Source organism: Myxocyprinus asiaticus, chromosome 36, assembly GCF_019703515.2.
Source record: "Myxocyprinus asiaticus isolate MX2 ecotype Aquarium Trade chromosome 36, UBuf_Myxa_2, whole genome shotgun sequence".
Classification (NCBI taxonomy): domain Eukaryota; kingdom Metazoa; phylum Chordata; class Actinopteri; order Cypriniformes; family Catostomidae; genus Myxocyprinus; species Myxocyprinus asiaticus.
In genome coordinates this window covers 520,001-538,412 of record NC_059379.1, presented here as the reverse complement: position 1 = coordinate 538,412, position 18,412 = coordinate 520,001, and the positions used below count along the sequence as shown (strand labels likewise).

The following is an 18,412-nucleotide window of genomic DNA, read 5'->3' as shown; positions in this document are numbered from 1 at the left end:
GATCCACACACATCTTACCACACGCCCCATTGAGAGCGAGAACCACTAATCACGACCACGAGGAGGTTACCCCATGTGACTCTACCCTCCCTAGCAACCGGGCCAATTTGGTTGCTTAGGAGACCTGGCTGGAGTCACTCAGCACACCCTGGATTCAAACTCACGACTCCAGGGGTGATAGTCAGTGTCAATACTCGCTGAGATACCCAGACCCCCCAGTAAATTGTTAAAATTACAGTAAAAAACAATAATCAGGCATTCCCACAATTCCCTGCATTACCTATCACATTTCATTATGTTTTATGTGAATAGTTATGTTTCTTATTTTTTATATCAGTTATGTACATTGGGGTGTTCTGTGTTATATATGATGTAGTTTAGTTAATGTTTACTGCATTATTGAAATTTCACACCCTGATGGTGTTTATGTGAGTGACACTGAGCACTGTCTCTATTATATAGTATTGCTCCTGGAAGAGCCACTGTTGATGAACTTCCATGTCATCATGTGCTCTTCTATAATTCTTACGGTGATTAATATCAAGTTTATGATGTTTTTTTACTGTAAATTTAACAGAATTTTATTTATTTCAATTTTTTACAGTGCCATCGTGGGCATGTAGATTACAACAGTTTGTTACAGATTGTTCTGTAAAGTTGTTTACATTTTTATTGTATTTTTACATAATTATTCTGGCAACCACAGCTGCTATTATTTATTTATTGATTGTAAAAACAACAGGATTTCTTTTACAGTGTAGATATTATTTAAAGGTTCAATAAAACAGATCAATTTAAAAGAAACTGGATTTTCATCCATATGTCAGACTTAATAGGGTTTACCTGGTGGTCCCAATGTGACCTGAAGGGGAACTGTGAAATAAAGACTTCGGTCTCATAATAAAAATGGCCCAAAGGAGCCAATAGATCTTATTTAATTGAGACATATTTGATTTTTGACAAGAGTGAAATGAGGTGTTGCTCTGTAAGCTTCTAGATCTCATCTCATCTTCTAAAACAAGAGTTTTTTTTTTTTTTTTTTGTCTATTAAAATTCCTTTTTTCAAAGTTTCGCCAGCAGAATGACCCAAAAACACTTTAAACAAGCGTTTAACCCATATCCCTCACAGTCTTGTTGTCATTGCTGTCACAAATGAAAGATTACGCTACTGTGAATAAAGTCTGTTGTCCACTGAATGTGAGTTCTAATGGCATAATAATAAATAAGTCGATTCCATCACTCACGTCCTCTTACAGGTACATGTGTGCAAATTTGGAAAAGGATGTTACTGGATGTGGACACTTAAACAAGCAGCACACAAATACATTTATAAGGTATTTTTATTTACATTCATAACTGTGAATTTCTGGCATCTTCTCATGCAAACTGGCAGTCAGAAAAGGGAACTCACTCTGTCATAAAGTCAATAAACTGCATGATACAGTATAATAAACAACATGACATCTTATCAGGAAACTTCTCTTTCAAAAAGTCTTTGGAAAACAAACAACATGTGGTATAATTTGTTAATGCAACAATGATAAAAGAACGTTTTAATAATGTCCAGGCACCCTTCAGAGGTAATTGTGTTTGGATGAATTCTAAATCTATCACACAGAATGAAAATGCCCTAATTAAAGATTGAGGGATGGATTATAAATGTTTCATGCACATTCAGTACATAATACCACTGGAGTCTGAGGTCAGTATCTGCAGAAGAATCTAGAACACACCTGTGAACACATTCCTGTGATTCTCTCACCTGAGCCGGTGTTACAACATCACAGTGGCTGGTAATCTACCTGCTCTGGCAGTCAACCAAATAACACCCTAAACTGCATATGAGGACGAACCAGAAGGACAACTTTACCGTCTCAGTCTGACAGAAACTACAAACACCTTCTGTCATCTAAACACTGCCAGTCAAACACATCTCAGTACTGCTGTGCACAGTTACTCATACTGAAGTGCTTAAGATTGTAAACATTATAGATTAATCCTAAGACTCAGTAGTGCTTTAATGTATATTTGTTATACTATATAATGAACGTCTGTGAGATGTTATTTTTAAATGATTATTGAGCAAAACAGCAATTTCATATTCCCATTTACAGACAGATCACTCATAATGATGCACATTTTGATCCGACACACACAGATCAGTTGATCATTAGCTTCCACTAACGAGCTGATCATGTTAATCAGGTGTGTTCAATAGGATGACATGTAACATGAGCGGTGTGACTCTACATCAGAATACAGAAACACATTCATATAATACAATCAAATATTACACGACATTCTGATGAATGAGAATGACATCATGGGAGAATGTGTCTGTTTTTACTGTGATACAAAAATACAAAATATTTCATCATTAACTCATTAAATACTACATTTCATTGGTGGGTGAATCTTACCAAACCTGTCTAGAATGGCCAGGTTATATTTAGAAAAAAAAGTGTTTAATAAAAAAAGTTATTAAAAATAATAACAATAATAATATGCAATAAATCAACATATTATTTTTCCTCAGACAATCATTGATTTACAGTAATGAGATTTTTAAGAGGAAATTTCCTTATTTGTCTTGAAAACAATGAAACAGTCCTCACTAAAACAAACCATTTCACCAAAAATGACCAAGAGCCAAATTACTCAAAATTAAATAAATAATGCATTACTTCTTTTAAAAAACTAAAAATCATTAAATTAACATTTACATTAAATAAAACGTAAAATGTTCATTTTAACATTATCTTTCGACCATAACTCTGAAAATAAAGACACAAAGCTCTTCAGTTTAAAATCGGTTTAATGCTAAAATGAAATACAAGGCACATTTATTAATTTATTTAGTGATTTAATAATTAGTGTTTTTATTAACAATTTCATTATGTATTTAATTATTTATATTAATTATGAAGGACTACAAGACTCAAAATGAAATAATTAAATCAATAAGAAAATATTAATTAAATGTACAAATTTATTTTTTAATAAAATGGAATCATTACCGATTAATTTTGTAATAATCCATGAAAAAACACATTTATGCTTTAAAACTTTACATAATATCCATAAAACAAAAACTACTTGTTTAACAGTTTAATTTTGAACAGTTTGGCCTTACATAAAAATAGGCTTCATTTTCCTTATGCAAAATCTCATTTCTTATCTCTTTCTGTTGATTTTAGAGTGAAACATGAGCTGGACATGTTCTTGACAGGATTCATGAGATTCACCCTCATCCACATCGAGTCCTTCCTGTATTTTTATCATGCAGTGTAATCTACTAAAGATGTTTCAGAGATCTTTCTGCTTAAAAAGAACAAAAATCCGACATATAGACCATCATCACTGTGAGTTCTTACTCTCCTTTCACTCTCTTCTCGTCCTGTTTCTCTCCAGAGCGTTTCATGTAAGACTGATAGAAGAAAGTGCAGAAGAGCACCAGGTAACTGAGGTACATCAAGGCTCCATACATGATGTTGTGCGTGGTGGATACACAGTGAACGTCGTGTTTCCATCTGTAGACGAGCGCCAGCACGCTCAAACCTGCCACCATCTGCAGAATCTGCAGCACCGTGATCAACATGGCGAACGGTTTTGGCACACGTGTGCCGGCTGCTTTAGCGGTGTAATAACTGTACATAAACGCGTGGACGGTGTAGTTCATCATCATAAACCAGCCGCCACCCGCCACGCGCTCTTTATACGAGTACCAAGTGTACAGAAGTACGGTGATGTGATGATACCAGTGCAGGAAGATCAGACGCTGCTTACGAAGAACTATAAACACGGTGTCACCTGCAGAAACATTCAACACATCAGCACAGGACATCTTCATCATCTGCAGGACATTCCACCTGTGAATCTCAGTGTTTGAACTAAAATAAAGAAAATGCATGCAGCCATTACCAGTTTAAAATAATAGTTCACCCAAAAATGAATATTTCGTCATTAGCTAAGTTTTTTTATGTATTATATTCTTTCACAGAATGTCCGAGCTGCTCTATTTCATGCATCATTAAAGAAGCACATACTAATTCTAGCGCTTGTGTCACTATTGGTTCTCCAATGACATTTGCAGCGGAGGGCAAGACTTTCTAATAATGAATCCTTTACTCACACAAAGCTACCGTATGACACCAGAAGTCTTGGAATATACATGTAGTGCACGAGTCTATTTTCTTCACTTCATATGTTCTTTTTGGAGCTTGACAAATATGCTCATACTAAGTTTTCATTATATGGAAAAGAGCAGTGGAAACATTCTATACAACACTTTCATTTTTGGGTGAACTATCCCTTTAAGGTGGTGGTTACAGTTGTGGTGGAGTTAGGGTGCAGATCATAAACTAAAGGTCTGAGATGTCAGTCTGCACTTTGTGGGGTGTAAAGTAAGAAAAAGTCTCACCGAGTTCAGGGACTTTGCTCAGAGTAAACGCGAACGCCCAGAACTTGCTGACAGGGGCGCTGAAGAACGCCGTGTCACACACTGACTGCTGGAGCCCGTGTGACATCACAGCATTGAGCATGTACCAGCCCGTCCTCAATGCTCCCATTATACTGACACACGAGAAAAGAAAAAAAGACTTCAACATGAGGAAGCATTGTATTGCAGAAAACTGCACTACTGTATCAGTGTCGCTCATCGTTGTCAGTTCTGGAATGCAGTTGGTCACATTTGAAAGGAAATTTTAATCTTGCAGCATAACATAAGTGACTTTAGAAAAACAAAAAAACTTGCAACTGAACCATCCAGAGGAGAAATTATCAATTAGAGAGATCACACTGCAGTCACTGGATTTACAGAAACTTGGCTTTTTTCTAAAAACATATTTATTTAGGATTTGAGCACTGTGAACCCTAATTTGTCACCACTAGCTGGGTTTCCATCCAACTATTTTAATGCACATTTAAAAAAAAAAAAAAGTGCATAAGGAAAAGCTTGATATGCAAATAAACTCTCAAAATTCACTTAAAAGTTTATGCACTAGGATGAGATGGATTTTCTGAAGTTTCGCATAATGTGCATTATATCTGAAAGTCACACATGGTGCCTGAGTGAAAGTTAAACTGGAGATTTATAGTAAAAAAGGATTTAAATATTGATCTGTTTCTCACCCACACCTATCATATCACTTCTGAAGACATGGATTAAACCACTGGAGTTTTATGGATTACTTTTATGCTGCCTTTGTGTGCATTTTGGAGCTTCAAAGTTCTGGTCACCATTCACTTGTATTGTATGGACCTACAGAGCTGAAATATTCTTCTAAAAATCTTCATTTGTGTTCTGCAGAAGAAAGAAAGTCAAACACATCTGGGATGGCATGAGGGCATAAATGATGAGAGAATTTTCATTTTTGGGTGAACTGTCCCTTTAAGGTGATAGGACAAGTTATGGCCATTTGTAAAGTGTGATGGCAATGCGCTCATCAGTTGGTATACGTGTGCTATAGCTTGATGTGACTGGCCCACTGAAAGTCCAGACTATGGCACACAATTCTTTAAACATAGCCCTGTTAAGTCATTAGTGTTTAACTCGCAGCTCGTTAAAGTGGGTCCTCACAATCCACCAAGACTGCTTGAGCGTGGGTGCTGCCAGGTATATGGAAGCTGGCAGCATATGGGAATAGGCATTTGAGCCCTCAATATGTGAGCCATTGCACTTATTATAGTGTAACAATGTACAACTGCTCTGTTACAGTGAATACAACTCTCCCTGAAGCAAGGATATTGTTCAGCTATTCCATGACACAAGGCGACTCCCTCAAGATAATGTGCATAACACAGTTGATTAAAACATGCAATGTTTCACATTTTCCTTTAGACGAGTTTCAGAAATACACATGAAAAATACAAAACATTTGGATGGAAACCCAGCTACTGAAACAATTAGTCCTAATTTAACATTACTTGAATAATTAAGTAGAAACAATTATATTTTTATAGCAAATCTGAGCTAAATCTAATTTCATCATGTTGAATGGTGAATTCCACATTAGGTGAACCTGAAAACACAAGTTTTAAGAGACATTACTCCATTAAAGGAATACAGTAATTCATCCAGTGATAGATGTGGGTGAGAAACAGATCAATATTTAAGCCCTTTTTACTATAAATCTCCACTTTCACTTTCACATTCTTCTTCTTTTGTTTTTGGTGATTTGCATTCTTCATGCATATCGCCACCTACTGGGCAGGGAGGAGAATTTATAGTATAAAAGGACTTAAATACTGATCTGTTTCTCACCCACACCTATCATATCACTTCTGAAGACATGGATTAAACCACTGGAGAGTCTTATGGGTTACTTTTATGCTGCCTTTATGTGCTTTTCGGAGCTTCAAAGTTCTGGTCACCATTCACTTGCATTGTATGGACCTACAGAGCTGAAATATTCTTCTAAAAATCTTCATTAGTGTTCAGCAGAAGAAAGAAAGTCAAATACATCTGGGATATCATGAGGGTGAGTAAATGATGACAATTTGCATTTTTGGGTGAACTATCCTTTTAAATTGAGGGAACAAGTTTAGTGTTTATTAGCTTTATAAACTAATAGAGGTCTATGAAATGTGCTCATTTAGATATGTAAACGTGTGCGACAGTAGTTTTATTGTCCTTTTGTGTATTTGAATGTGGTGACTCTTTCTTCGGCTCACAAACAGACTTTATCTCTGGCTCTGTGTCAAACAGCATGTGTATCTTCTGCAGCTCTGATCAACATGCTGTATGACACTGAAATCTGCATGTGAGATAGTGAGGTGTATCATGTTCACACCTTCACTACACCTGCTCATGATACCTGTGCACGGACAGAATCATCACGTACACACATATTTCTCTCACCTGAACACAGCCAGACACAATGACCAGAGCATGAGAGGAGTCCTCAAGTCCAACTTCTGTCTGTCCTTCATGAAGACACGCCCAAAATATATGACTGCTGCATATGTAGCAGACAGCAGAAACGCTATTCCACTGAAACACAAACACACCCTGTCAATTTATGGTTAATTATCATTTGACGGTTTTGGCCATATGCCCCGTAGGTGAGTGAGAGTACCCCAGCCACTGGGGGTCGTGTCAGGAAGGGCATCTGGCATAAAACCTGTGCCAAGTCAAATATGTGCATCACGTATGGTCTGCCGTGGCGACCCCTAACGGGACCAGCCAAAAGAAGGTGTAGAAGAAGGTGGTTTTGGCCATATGAAAATAAGACTTCCATTCAAGATGGATAATAAACAGTGAAACAGTCTCACCTCAAATCTGTCCTGATGTGAACCTGTAAATAAAATACTTCTTTTGATGTTCTACTGAAAAGTGGGCAGATCATGATGTAACAACCAGCCACACATCAAAGGTGAGAGTGCCACTGCTGTCCTCAGTGTGACCTCGCTCTTATAGCAGACAGCAATCAATTACAGCAGCTGTCATGATGTCACACTGCTATAAATCTCCCATAAACCTGAAGATACTTCAAATAGTTCATTTTATGGAATATTCCAGGTTCAATACAAGTTCAGCTCAATCGACAGCATTTGTGTCATAATATTGATCACCACAAAAATTAATTTAGACTTGTTCCTCCTTTTCTTTAAAAAAGTACAAATGTGTGTTCCAGTGAGACACTTACAATGGAAGTCAATGGGGTCAATTTTTGGAGGGTTAAAAGTCAGAAATGTGACGCTTATAATTTTATAAAAGCACTTACATTAATTCTTCTGTTAAAACTTGTGGATTATTTGAACTGTAAAGTTGTTTAAATCGTCATTTTGGGGTTTTAGAGTGTACATCATTACGTCGTCATGACAACAAGTTGTAAAATTGTCTCTAACTTCACACAGATGCGGTTAGTAAGTGATTTAATCACAGTAAAATCATGTTAACACACATATTGTTTATGTCTTGTGTCTATACTTTTGAAACAGTGAGTATTTTAATGTTTACAGATTGACCCCATTGACTTCCATTGTAAGTGTCTCACTGGAACACACATTTAAAGGAGGGACGAGTCGACATTATTTTATGCTGTCCACTGAGCTTAACTTGAATTGAACCCTGAATATTAATTTAAGTGAACATACACACATACATAAAGCCTGATGCACAAGAATCATGTTTTTTCAGTGTTTGAAGATGTGATTGTGAAATAGATTATGAAAGTTCAAAGGTGAGTCACTTTAACAAGTGTGGATTATTTCAAACAAACACAACTATAAAACACTACCTTTTACAACTTCATATGATACAAGAGCGAATAGATATTTCATATATAGTAGAACATTACATTAAAGGGATCTTTGATACTTTTGTCTTGTTACATTATGAGGATTGTAATGTACATTGTATCATATTCTATTTATTACACAATGCACATTATATTGTATATTTGTATATTCTCATGTATGTTGTAGAACTGAAACTACAACTATTTCCACCAGCTCAACCATGTGACAATGGGTTCTATTGTACTCGATTCTATTCTTATAAGTCTTGATACTGAACGGTAAAACGGTGTCTAATGCTTCCTGATAATATTGTTCTGTTTTTCATTTATGACTGCAGAGTTTTCTACAGTTCAGATGAATCAGTCTTTGAATCTGATTTGACTCACCAGTTGTGTTGAAACCATTCATTTGCGCGTTGATCATCAAATTGACGCTCGAAGTCAAACGCGTTCATGTTTAATAAACTTTCTAACATTCTGAACAGATGATCTGTCGACTGTCGGTGACCGACGTCCAGCGATCAAACGAACCGCGCGGCTCTCCTGCCGGAGCTCATAATGATATGCGAGAGGGGGAGGAGCCAGCGCAGAGCTTCCAACCAATCCGAATATAAACATCTACAGATCGTTGCATTTTTCAAAAGACAAGTCTCTTCCTGTCAAATAAACAAACAAACAAACAAACAAAAAAAACACTACAGACTCGCGAATTACCACAACTGTAAATTTTGAGATTGTACCTGATTAAACACAAATTAGGGGCACCTTCTCCCTTCTCTACCCACTTCACAGCCACTATAAAGATTTTATTCTGAAATTACATGACGACAAACTCTTTCTTACCTGCACCAGGTGAAACTCACACGTGCAGAGTTGTGTGAAAGAGATAAAAATAATTAATAATAATAATAATAATAATAATGTCATTATTTACTCACCTTAATGTTACTCTAAACCTGTATGATTAACTTTCTTCTGTGAAAAATATATCCTTTGTGGGATGAACAGAAAGAAATTTGCGTCGTTATGCATTCTTAAATTAAATTTGATGGGTATATTGATAATATCAAGCTGGTCATTTTATTATTATTATTATTATTTATTTTTATTTTTTATCGAACCGGTCAAACCTCATTGGTTCTTGCGACATTACATCACAACGTTTGGTCATGAACAAGAACACAAAAAGAATAAATTATGTTTAATGTATTATCAACATTTGATTTCAGCGCTTCATAGATGTTCTGATTTGTTTGATAGTGAACAACAAATTATTATTTATTTTAAATTTAGGGAGTGTACAGCACAGAGCCATCCTAATAAATCATAAAATATACAGAATTAATGAAAATAAAGCACATAAATAAAGTTGCAATGTAAAACCTAAAAAATAAATACATTTTAAATACTAAAAAACACACATAATAAATAAATAAACAAACACTTTTGAACAGTAACCTTCCCAATGAGTCAGTCATTGTTTTCAATAATAGAGATGTTTTGGATGTTTATTTGTTTGATGTAGAATACAGGGAGTCATAAAGCAATTTTAAATCAAAACAAAACAGCCAAACATAAGGTTCTGAAGCAGCAACCTTGCATTTATGTATGTGAAATTGTCCACAAAGGTTTAACACAGAGTCTGTTTAAATGCACTCCAATATATGCTGATTACTCCCAAAAATCCAAGAAAGCAAGAAATCCGCGTTTACATGACATTTAAAATAATCGTATCATTCTCAGCTTTGAATGTCAAACTATAAAGAGGCATGCTCGCAGCACACATTGGATAAGAACACCGGTAAAAGTGTTTACATGCAACGTCAAATCACCGTAATGGGCAAAAATCTACCCGTGCCGATTGGTTTATTTTTATGCTGTTAATGACCTAAGACCGATAAAGGAACAGTGTTTAACACGTTTACATGGCCACACACGTTGTTGGCTTATTAAGCATAATTGGTGTTAGAATGTGCATGTGAACCAAGGGCATAGCCAGGAAATTACTTTTGGGTGGACCTCAATAAAAATGCATGGGACTAATTTTTGCCCAAACTATTTTTTTTTTTACCAAATGTTTTCTTAACAGAAAGGCGGCGCATCCAAACAGTTATGTCACACTTTCAGAAATCAGAATGCATGCATTTTTTAAACTATTTTAAAATATATATATATTTGAAGTCAAAGAATAATCTGTAATATTCTGGGTGGGCCTGTGTCTAAATTGGGTGGTGCCGGCCCACCCTTTAAACATCCAACTTAAAAAATAGTCATGATCTCAAAAAGAAAAAGTTTGCTATAATTTGAGAAAACAAGCACTGATACATCATTGTACAAAGTGAGTCATTTCAATTATTCCTGCTGTGGTTTTATGGTGTTTTTTTGTTTGTTTGTTTATTTGTTTTGTACTCACTAGTCACATGCATTATGGAGAATACATTTAAAGACTTTACATTTAAAGAGAGAAAGGTATACAGGTTTGGAGCAACTTTAGAGTGAATAAACAATGACAGAACATTTATGTTGGATGAACTGTTCTTTGAAGTCTTGCAGTGAGAAAATAGAACCAGAATATTGCATTTTATTTCATTTTAAAATGTATTGCATGTTTTTCTGTATATGTATATAGTGTAACCAATGCTTTGGCAAAGTAAACCATGCCAATTCATCTAATTAAATCTAAATCCTCTGAAGAGTTTTCCTTCCCCTGACTTTTATTTTGAAAAACAGACAGTTGTACTTCCGTGTTGTGATTAAAGTGTCTCTTCACAGCTGTGGTGTAACAGTAACAGTAACAGTAATGATTCAGTATGTTAAAGTGATGTTATTGTCGTTTGTTATCAGTGTTTGACAGCTCATGGGTGTTGCTGTATGAAACACTGATATGAGTTTGAGTGCAGAAACACCTTCAAACAGTCTGACAGTATTACTGCACATTTACAAGTGCAAAATATCCTTTTATTTGAGTAGCTTTGGATGTCTGCAAATATGAAAGTGCTTCTTCTGAAAGAGCCGAGAGAGAGTGAACATGAAGAAGACCCTTATATCAAGGTAACACCACGTTCTGTGTTATAAATATGATTATAATAATAATGCAGCACGAGTTTGCTGTAATGTTGTAATGTTGTATTTCAGGAGTTGGCCTCATCCGGACATACAGCTGTTTTAATTCCTGTGCTGTCATTCAAATATGTGTCTCTAAGTGAACTCTCTGAGCAGGTACATGTGGTGATGTTTGCATGCTGTCATGTGTCTAAAGTTGAAGCACATTAACAGAGTTATTGTGGTGTTATTAGATATGAACTCTTTATTGTTTTGGATACACCAGCTCTTTTGTCCCGAGAGGTTTGGAGGTCTGATCTTCACCAGTCCTCGAGCTGTACATGCAGTAAAGATGTGTTTAGAGACCCACAATGGGACACACAGTGAGTATATCACACTGCATTACCAAACAATGGTGCACAAAAGCCCTGGATTTGGTCTTTGCTGTTGTTTTTGCTCCCTAATGTTGTTGATGACATGTGTATTACATGTGAAAGTGAAATACTAAACACACAGTTTGAAATTGTGCATATGGCCGGTTCAACTCAAATTCAGACATATGAGTTAAAAGGGAGCTGATTCAACACTAATAAAGCACATGGTTGGATGATGGGTGGATTTAAATGTTTTGCAGGTGTTTGATTTATTTTATGTTTTGTTCTTACAGAATGGGACTCTGTAAAAGACAAGTGGAATGAAAAGTCGATTTACGTGGTTGGAAAAGCGACAGCATCTTTAGGTATGAAATCTGTCCTGTGTTGGTACAGTTCACGCTGATGTCAGTGAGACAAGTACACTTCAGTTCAGCCTACACATTAGAGATAGATGAATATATCAGTTTTACTGATTAATCAGTACCGATAGTTGCATTTTGCTAAAGTGTAACAGCGGCTATTAGAGGTGAAATAAAAATCACTGACACCTCATGGGGATTTCCTGTATCTCTTTCATCATTGACAATATTCATACATATTTTTATCCTTGCTTTAATGCATATTTTGCAAGCGAGGGCATGCAAAGAAAAATGGGACTATATACAGCGTGTCTTCAACTTCATATCTTGTGAATAATAATATAAATACAAAATCCTTTATATGGTGAATACATAGTCTATAAAAAGCTGTTTACTTGTATATGTAATGCAGCAAAGTCTCTTTCATTTCAAAATAAGAGTCCCATGTTATGCACCAAATCCTAATTTTTGTAAAAAAAAAAAAAAAAAAAAAAACAATTCTGGTTATTATTGGGATTTTGGTTTATCAATAAACTGCATCTGGGATTTTATTCATTTTGGACTCTTGCAGCCTCAATGTCTGTGTGCCCGTCATAGTAAGGAAAGAGATTTTTCAAGAGATTTAAAATAAAATAAAAAAATACAAAAAAAGAAGAAATTCATCCCCTTTTCTCCCAATTTGGAATGCCCAATTCCCACTACTTAGTAGGTCCTCGTGGTGGTGTGGTTACTCACCTCAATCCGGGTGGCGGAGGACAAGTCTCAGTTGCCTCCGCTTCTGAGACCGTCAATCCGCGCATCTTATCACGTGACCTGTTGTGCATGACACCGCGGAGACTCACAGCATGTGGAGGCTCATGCTACTCTCCACGATCCACACACAACTCACCACACGCCCCATTGAGAGCGAGAACCACTAATCACGACCACGAGGAGGTTACCCCATGTGACTCTACCCTCCCTAGCAACCGGGCCAACTTGGTTGCTTAGGAGACCTGGCTGGAGTCACTCAGCACGCCCTGGATTCAAACTCGCGACTCCAGGTGTGATAGTCAGTGTCAATACTCGCTGAGATACCCAGACCCCTCAGAATCTGTTCTGTTAAAATCTGAAATTATTTGGTAACAGACAAATATCTCTTCCTCAAAATAGGGACTAAAAGTGGTTCAAAAATGATTTTTTTGCAGAACAAAAATGAAATGCATGAAGTCCCTTTCACTTGTTCTGGAGTGAAACATTATTTTGAAATGCTGGTAACTGGATAATAATATTCTTGCTTCGTTTCGATAATTTTTTCATAAAACCAAAGACCAAATAGTTTATCACAGTAAATTTTCTGAATTTCTCCACTTCCTGTTCTGCCCAAAAATGAGTCTTCTCTCTTTATGGTAGAACATAATGATCATGTGCTTTGATCCTGAAGGAAACTTCTGCATCACACATTAATTTGCCTTAATGCACGTTGTAGATGTATAGGCTTCTGAAGACCTTTTTAACAACTATATACTGTATAATGACTACATATAAATGAACAGTTAATTCAGATTATATTTCTATGATTATCTTATTTCTATGCTGGTATATCACCCACCCTTATCACAGAGTACTGTCATTTAAAAAGAACATTACTGACAGTTCTTCATTTCGTTCTAACCGGTTACCATTTGGAAAGGAGGCCACAGAACGGCGGAACCGGAATGAAAAAATACAGTTTCTGCTCAGATCAAAGACCCTACCTAAAAAAAAGTATTAAAAGAATTGTTAATTCCTTATGATTCTCATCTCGATGTCTAACGCAAGGAATTATTGAACAGTCTGTTGTGTGGAGCAGCACATTCATGGGGGTGTTCACTAAGAACATATCGCAGCTGGTAAAACCACCGGTTATTTGCACGTGCTCTTTGTGTATTTTGTGAATGAAGCTCAATCTATATTGAGACTTATTTACGTAGAAAGGAGACTTGTTTATCACAGATGTCTCACCTGGGTGGGATTCACAAGTTCCTGTTACTTCCTTGATTACTGCTTTATATAAACACTGATTAAATAGAGCCAGGTGTGTGTGTGTGAGTGTGTGTGTGTGTGAGAGTGTGTGTGTGTGTGTGAGAGAGATTGTGTGAGTGTGAGTGTGTGTGTGAGTGTGTGTGAGAGTCTGTGTGTCTGTGTGTGAGTTTGTGTGAGTGTGTGTGTTTGAGTGTGTGTGTCTGTGTGTGAGTTTGTGTAAGTGTGTCTGTGTGTGAGTGTGTAGAGTGTGTGTGTGAGTGTGTAAATGTGTGTGTGTGTGTGTGAGTGTGTGTGTGTGAGAGAGAGAGAGTGTGTGTGAGTGTGTGTCTGTGTGTGAGTTTGTGTGAGTGTGTGAGTTTGTGTGTGTGTGTCTGTGTGTGAGTTTGTGTGAGTGTGTCTGTGTGTGAGTGTGTAAATGTGTGTGAATGTGTGTGTGAGTGTGTGAGAGAGTGTGTGTGAGTGTGTGAGTGTGTTTGAGTGTGTGTGTGTGTGTGTGTGTGTGTGAGAGAGTGTGTGTGTTTGAGAGTGTGTGTGTGTGTGTGTGTGTGTGTGTGAGAGAGTGTGTGTGTGTGTGTGTGTGTGTGTGTGTGTGTTTGAGTGAGTGTGAGGGTGAGTCTGTGTGTGTGTGTGTGTGTGTGTGTGTGTGTGAGAGAGAGAGAGAGAGAGTGTGTGTGTGTGTGTGTGTGTGTGTGTGTGAGAGAGAGTGAGTGTGTGTGTTTGAGGGTGAGTCTGTGTGTGTGTGTGTGTGTGTGTGTGTGTGAGTGTGTGTGTGTGTGTGTGTTTGAGTGTGTGTTTGAGTGTGTGTGTGTGTGTGAGTGTGTGTGTGAGTGTGTGTGTGAGTGTGAGTGTGTGTGTGTGTGTGTGAGTGTGTGTGTGTGTGTTTGAGTGTGTGTGAGAGTGTGTGTGTGTGTGAGAAAGAGTGTGTGTGAGTGTGAGTGTGTTTGAGTGTGTGTGTGTGTGTGTGTGTGTGTGTGTGTGAGAGAGAGAGAGTGTGTGTGTGTGTGTGTGTGTGTGTGTGTGTGTGTGTGTGTGTGTGTGTGTGTGTGTGTGAGACACCTGTGTCAGGCAGGTCTTTTGTTTCTCTCACCTGTGTAAATCTGCTCACATCTGCATGAGATGCTGAACAGCACCTGCTCAGTCTCTGATGATCATCAGTCACATGTGAAAGTTCTTCTGTGTTCAGCTCTGAAGGGTCAAATGTCGTGCCACTCGTCCCCCCTCACTGTTTCCTGATCACACTCCCAGTTTTCTTTTCTTTTTATTGTAGGGCTTTTTTGCCTATTTATTTACAAATAACATGGACATGAACCAATGCTTTTCAACATCAAGATTTTAGGGTGACATACAAATGAATATGTAAGACAAAGTCCATGTTTTAGATGCTGAAACTGGTATATTATTGTAGAATATTCTGGGTTCAGTCGGCAGCATTTGTGGCAGAATGTAAAAATGAATTTCGACTCGTTCCTCCTTTTCTTTAATAAAAGCACAAATGTGTGTTCCAGTGAGACACTTACAATGGAAGTCAATGGGGTCAATTTTTGGAGGTTTAAAGTCAGAAATGTGAAGTTTATAATTTTATAAAAGCACTTACATTAATTCTTCTGTTAAAACTTGAGCTGTAAAGTTGTTTAAATGGTTGTTTTTACAGTCGTTTTAGGGGTTTATAGTGTACGGCATTACATCGTCATGGCAATGAAGTTGTAAAATTGTTTATAACTTTACAAAGAAAAGGTTAGTAAGTGATTTTAACACACATATTGTTTGTGTTGTGTCTATACTTTTGAAACTGAGTATTTTAACGTTTACAGATTGGCCCAAATTAGAGGGATGAGTTGAAACACATTTTTGTGGTAATCAACATTATGCCACAAATACTGTCAATTGAGCTTCACTTGTATTGAACCCGGAATATTCCTTTAAAGAGTTTTTGCAGTTTACTTCAATAGTCATGCAGTGTGACAAATACTGTACATTTTTAAAGTTTTCCAGTTGTTAATATACAGTAATGTCATAAAAACGGCATGCATAATAATTATACAAGCATAACTGCTTGACATTTGCAGCGCCATTTCTACTAACTATGTTTATATGATTTAGAAACTTTTTTATAAATCTAAATTTTCTGTAAATTAAAAACTTTATATATACAAAACTAGCCTTGAAAAGGTGCACTTTAAAATGTAAGTAAGTAAATAAACAGAAATTATTATTACTACATTCAGAAAAATCTAATAAAGCATGATTACACTGTCAGCACCTTCCATCAGTGTCTTTATGTAATGAATACCCATGGTTGCATGGTTTAAACTGTTCAAACTATATTCCGTGTGTCATTTATAGTTGAAGATTTGGGCTTGTGTCCGTTGGGTGAAGACACTGGAACCGCAGACACACTATCTCATCTCATCCTGCAAAGTATGAGTACTGTATATTGCTTTTAATCTTTGCCGTATATGAAGCATGAGTATTTGTTCTGTGTTAATGTTGTGTTGTATTAATCGCAGGAGAAAATCTTGATATTCTGCCTCTGTTTTTCCCCTGTGGATCCATTAAACGTGAAGTTCTGTCCACAGCACTAAGAGACAATGGTGAGAGAGACACAGACATGCTTTCAAACATTTGTCTGTTTCAGAGGATTTAGATCTTTTAAAGATATTACAGATTTAACTGGGAAAAGTTTTCATAAGCATCCATTTGTTATTGTATTGCATGCAATACTCTTTAGATTGATACATTATATAGGTAAATACTGTATTAAGTCAGTCTGCAGCATTTCAATTCTAATAACAGCCTGTAGCCGTGACTATATTCACTATATAACACGAGTTCTCATGTCTTATAAACTCTGGTGCATTTTTTGGCTGCTGCCTGTAATTTTTCACACTCAAATTGAAAAGCTCACCGTTCACACATACTGTGGACTAATTGCAAATTTTTAATATGTTTGCAATCTTATGATGAACAGATAAAAAGAACCATCTTTTTTTTGTTGTTGTTGTCTTAAATTGCATTTTAGCCCTCACAAATGTGCTCGTCCATAGACATTCAGTCTAATTTTAAGTTCAAGCACCACCCTCATTATTTCATTGAATATCTCGTCCTCTGAGTGGACTAGAAGCTCAATCTAAGTGTCATTAGAAAGCAGGATATATAAAATTTTAACATTGTAATCGATAACATATTTTTCCGATGATTTGTTTAGCATGCTTTTCCTGCTGAATGGCATATTTTGTACTGGACATCTAAGATATAACATTAGATTATTCGGCCATGCAAGCTCACAGACACGTAACAAATGGCTAATTTTGTAGAAAACTGCCTAAACTACTGGGGGCTTACAGCAACAGTGATCAGCGCATAAAAGAGACTTTTGTATTTGTTGTCTAACAGAAATCATATTTAAATTTCTCATTTTTTATTTTATTCTTTTATGTTATCCCCTTTTCTCCCCAATTTGAAATGCCCAATTCCCACTACTTAGTAGGTCCTCGTGGTGGCATGGTTACCTCAATCCGGGACTCAGTTGCCTCCGCTTCTGAGACCGTCAATCCGTGCATCTTATCACGTGACTCGTTGTGCATGACACCGCGGAGACTCACAGCATGTGGAGGCTCATGCTAGTCTCCACGATCCACACACAACTTACCACACGCCCCATTGAGAGCGAGAATCACTAATCACGACCACGAGGAGGTTACCCCATGTGACTCTACCCTCCCTAGCAACCGGGCCAATTTGGTTGCTTAGGAGACCTGGCTGGAGTCACTCAGCATGCCCTGGATTCAGACTCGTGACTCCAGGTGTGATAGTCAGTGTTAATACTCGCTGAGATACCCAGACCCCCTAAATTTCTGATTCTTTTGAAAATCGTAACTGTGGTATTTGCTTCACGGATGTTTTCAGGCCTTATATGCAATTTTACGTAACATAAATGCAAAAGTGATGGTGTTCTATAAAAAAAGTTTTCCAATGTTACCTGATATACTTGACTTTTGTATCCGGGGATTTTAACGCTTTAAGCGCAAACTTGCTTTGTGATGACGCGCCCCCCTGTGAAACCACCGGCGGGTTTAATAATCAATCCCATGTCATTCTCTCTCTCAGGTGTTCCTCTGGAAACTCTGACTGTCTATCAAACATCTGAACATCCTGAACTGCACAAGAACATCACAGATTATTTCACACAGCAGGTGTGTGTCTGCTGTCAGATATTGTATGTCTGTCCTCTCATATATGTGTTGAGATTCACATGTGTGCTTCTGCAGGGTGTTCCGGCGAGTGTGGCATTCTTCAGTCCGTCAGGAGTGACGTTCTGTTTGGATTTGGTGAAAAGACTCTCTGGAGCTCAGCTGGAGCAGATAAAGGTATGAGGTACAGATAAATGAGAATG

The 18,412-nt window shown here is 37.0% G+C and overlaps 2 protein-coding genes across 2 annotated transcripts in view; one reads left to right on the top strand and one right to left on the bottom strand.

Annotated features, from left to right (window-relative positions):
• Positions 1-1,322: 1,322 nt before the first annotated feature.
• Positions 1,323-8,791, bottom strand: zgc:92749 (Elongation of very long chain fatty acids protein 6-like). Its single transcript, XM_051673639.1, has 4 exons — positions 8,628-8,791; positions 6,860-6,991; positions 4,421-4,572; positions 1,323-3,810 (listed from the first exon to the last, which is right to left on the bottom strand). Exons 1-4 carry the CDS (start codon positions 8,714-8,716, stop codon positions 3,371-3,373), a joined length of 813 nt encoding a protein of 270 aa, XP_051529599.1. The 5' UTR covers positions 8,717-8,791; the 3' UTR covers positions 1,323-3,370.
• A 2,201-nt stretch (positions 8,792-10,992) lies between these two features.
• uros (uroporphyrinogen III synthase) overlaps positions 10,993-18,412 on the top strand; it is an 8,087-nt gene continuing 667 nt past the window's right edge. Inside the window, exons 1-8 of the mRNA XM_051673638.1 lie at positions 10,993-11,291; positions 11,376-11,459; positions 11,569-11,665; positions 11,950-12,021; positions 16,363-16,437; positions 16,527-16,610; positions 18,127-18,212; positions 18,288-18,386. Of these exons, the coding sequence (XP_051529598.1) occupies positions 11,217-11,291; positions 11,376-11,459; positions 11,569-11,665; positions 11,950-12,021; positions 16,363-16,437; positions 16,527-16,610; positions 18,127-18,212; positions 18,288-18,386 (672 nt within the window). The 5' untranslated portion in view covers positions 10,993-11,216. The remainder of the gene's footprint in view (positions 11,292-11,375; positions 11,460-11,568; positions 11,666-11,949; positions 12,022-16,362; positions 16,438-16,526; positions 16,611-18,126; positions 18,213-18,287; positions 18,387-18,412) is intronic.

Excerpts from the sequence above, each read along its gene's own strand:
- zgc:92749 (XM_051673639.1), bottom strand. The coding sequence starts at position 8,716 with ATGTTAGAAAGTTTATTAAACATGAACGCGTTTGACTTCGAGCGTCAA. Across the intron at positions 6,992-8,627 it reads GAATGGTTTCAACACAACTG|TGGAATAGCGTTTCTGCTGT; the intron begins GTGAGTCAAATC and ends TTTGTGTTTCAG. Across the intron at positions 4,573-6,859 it reads TTGTGTCTGGCTGTGTTCAG|TATAATGGGAGCATTGAGGA; the intron begins GTGAGAGAAATA and ends CTCGTGTGTCAG.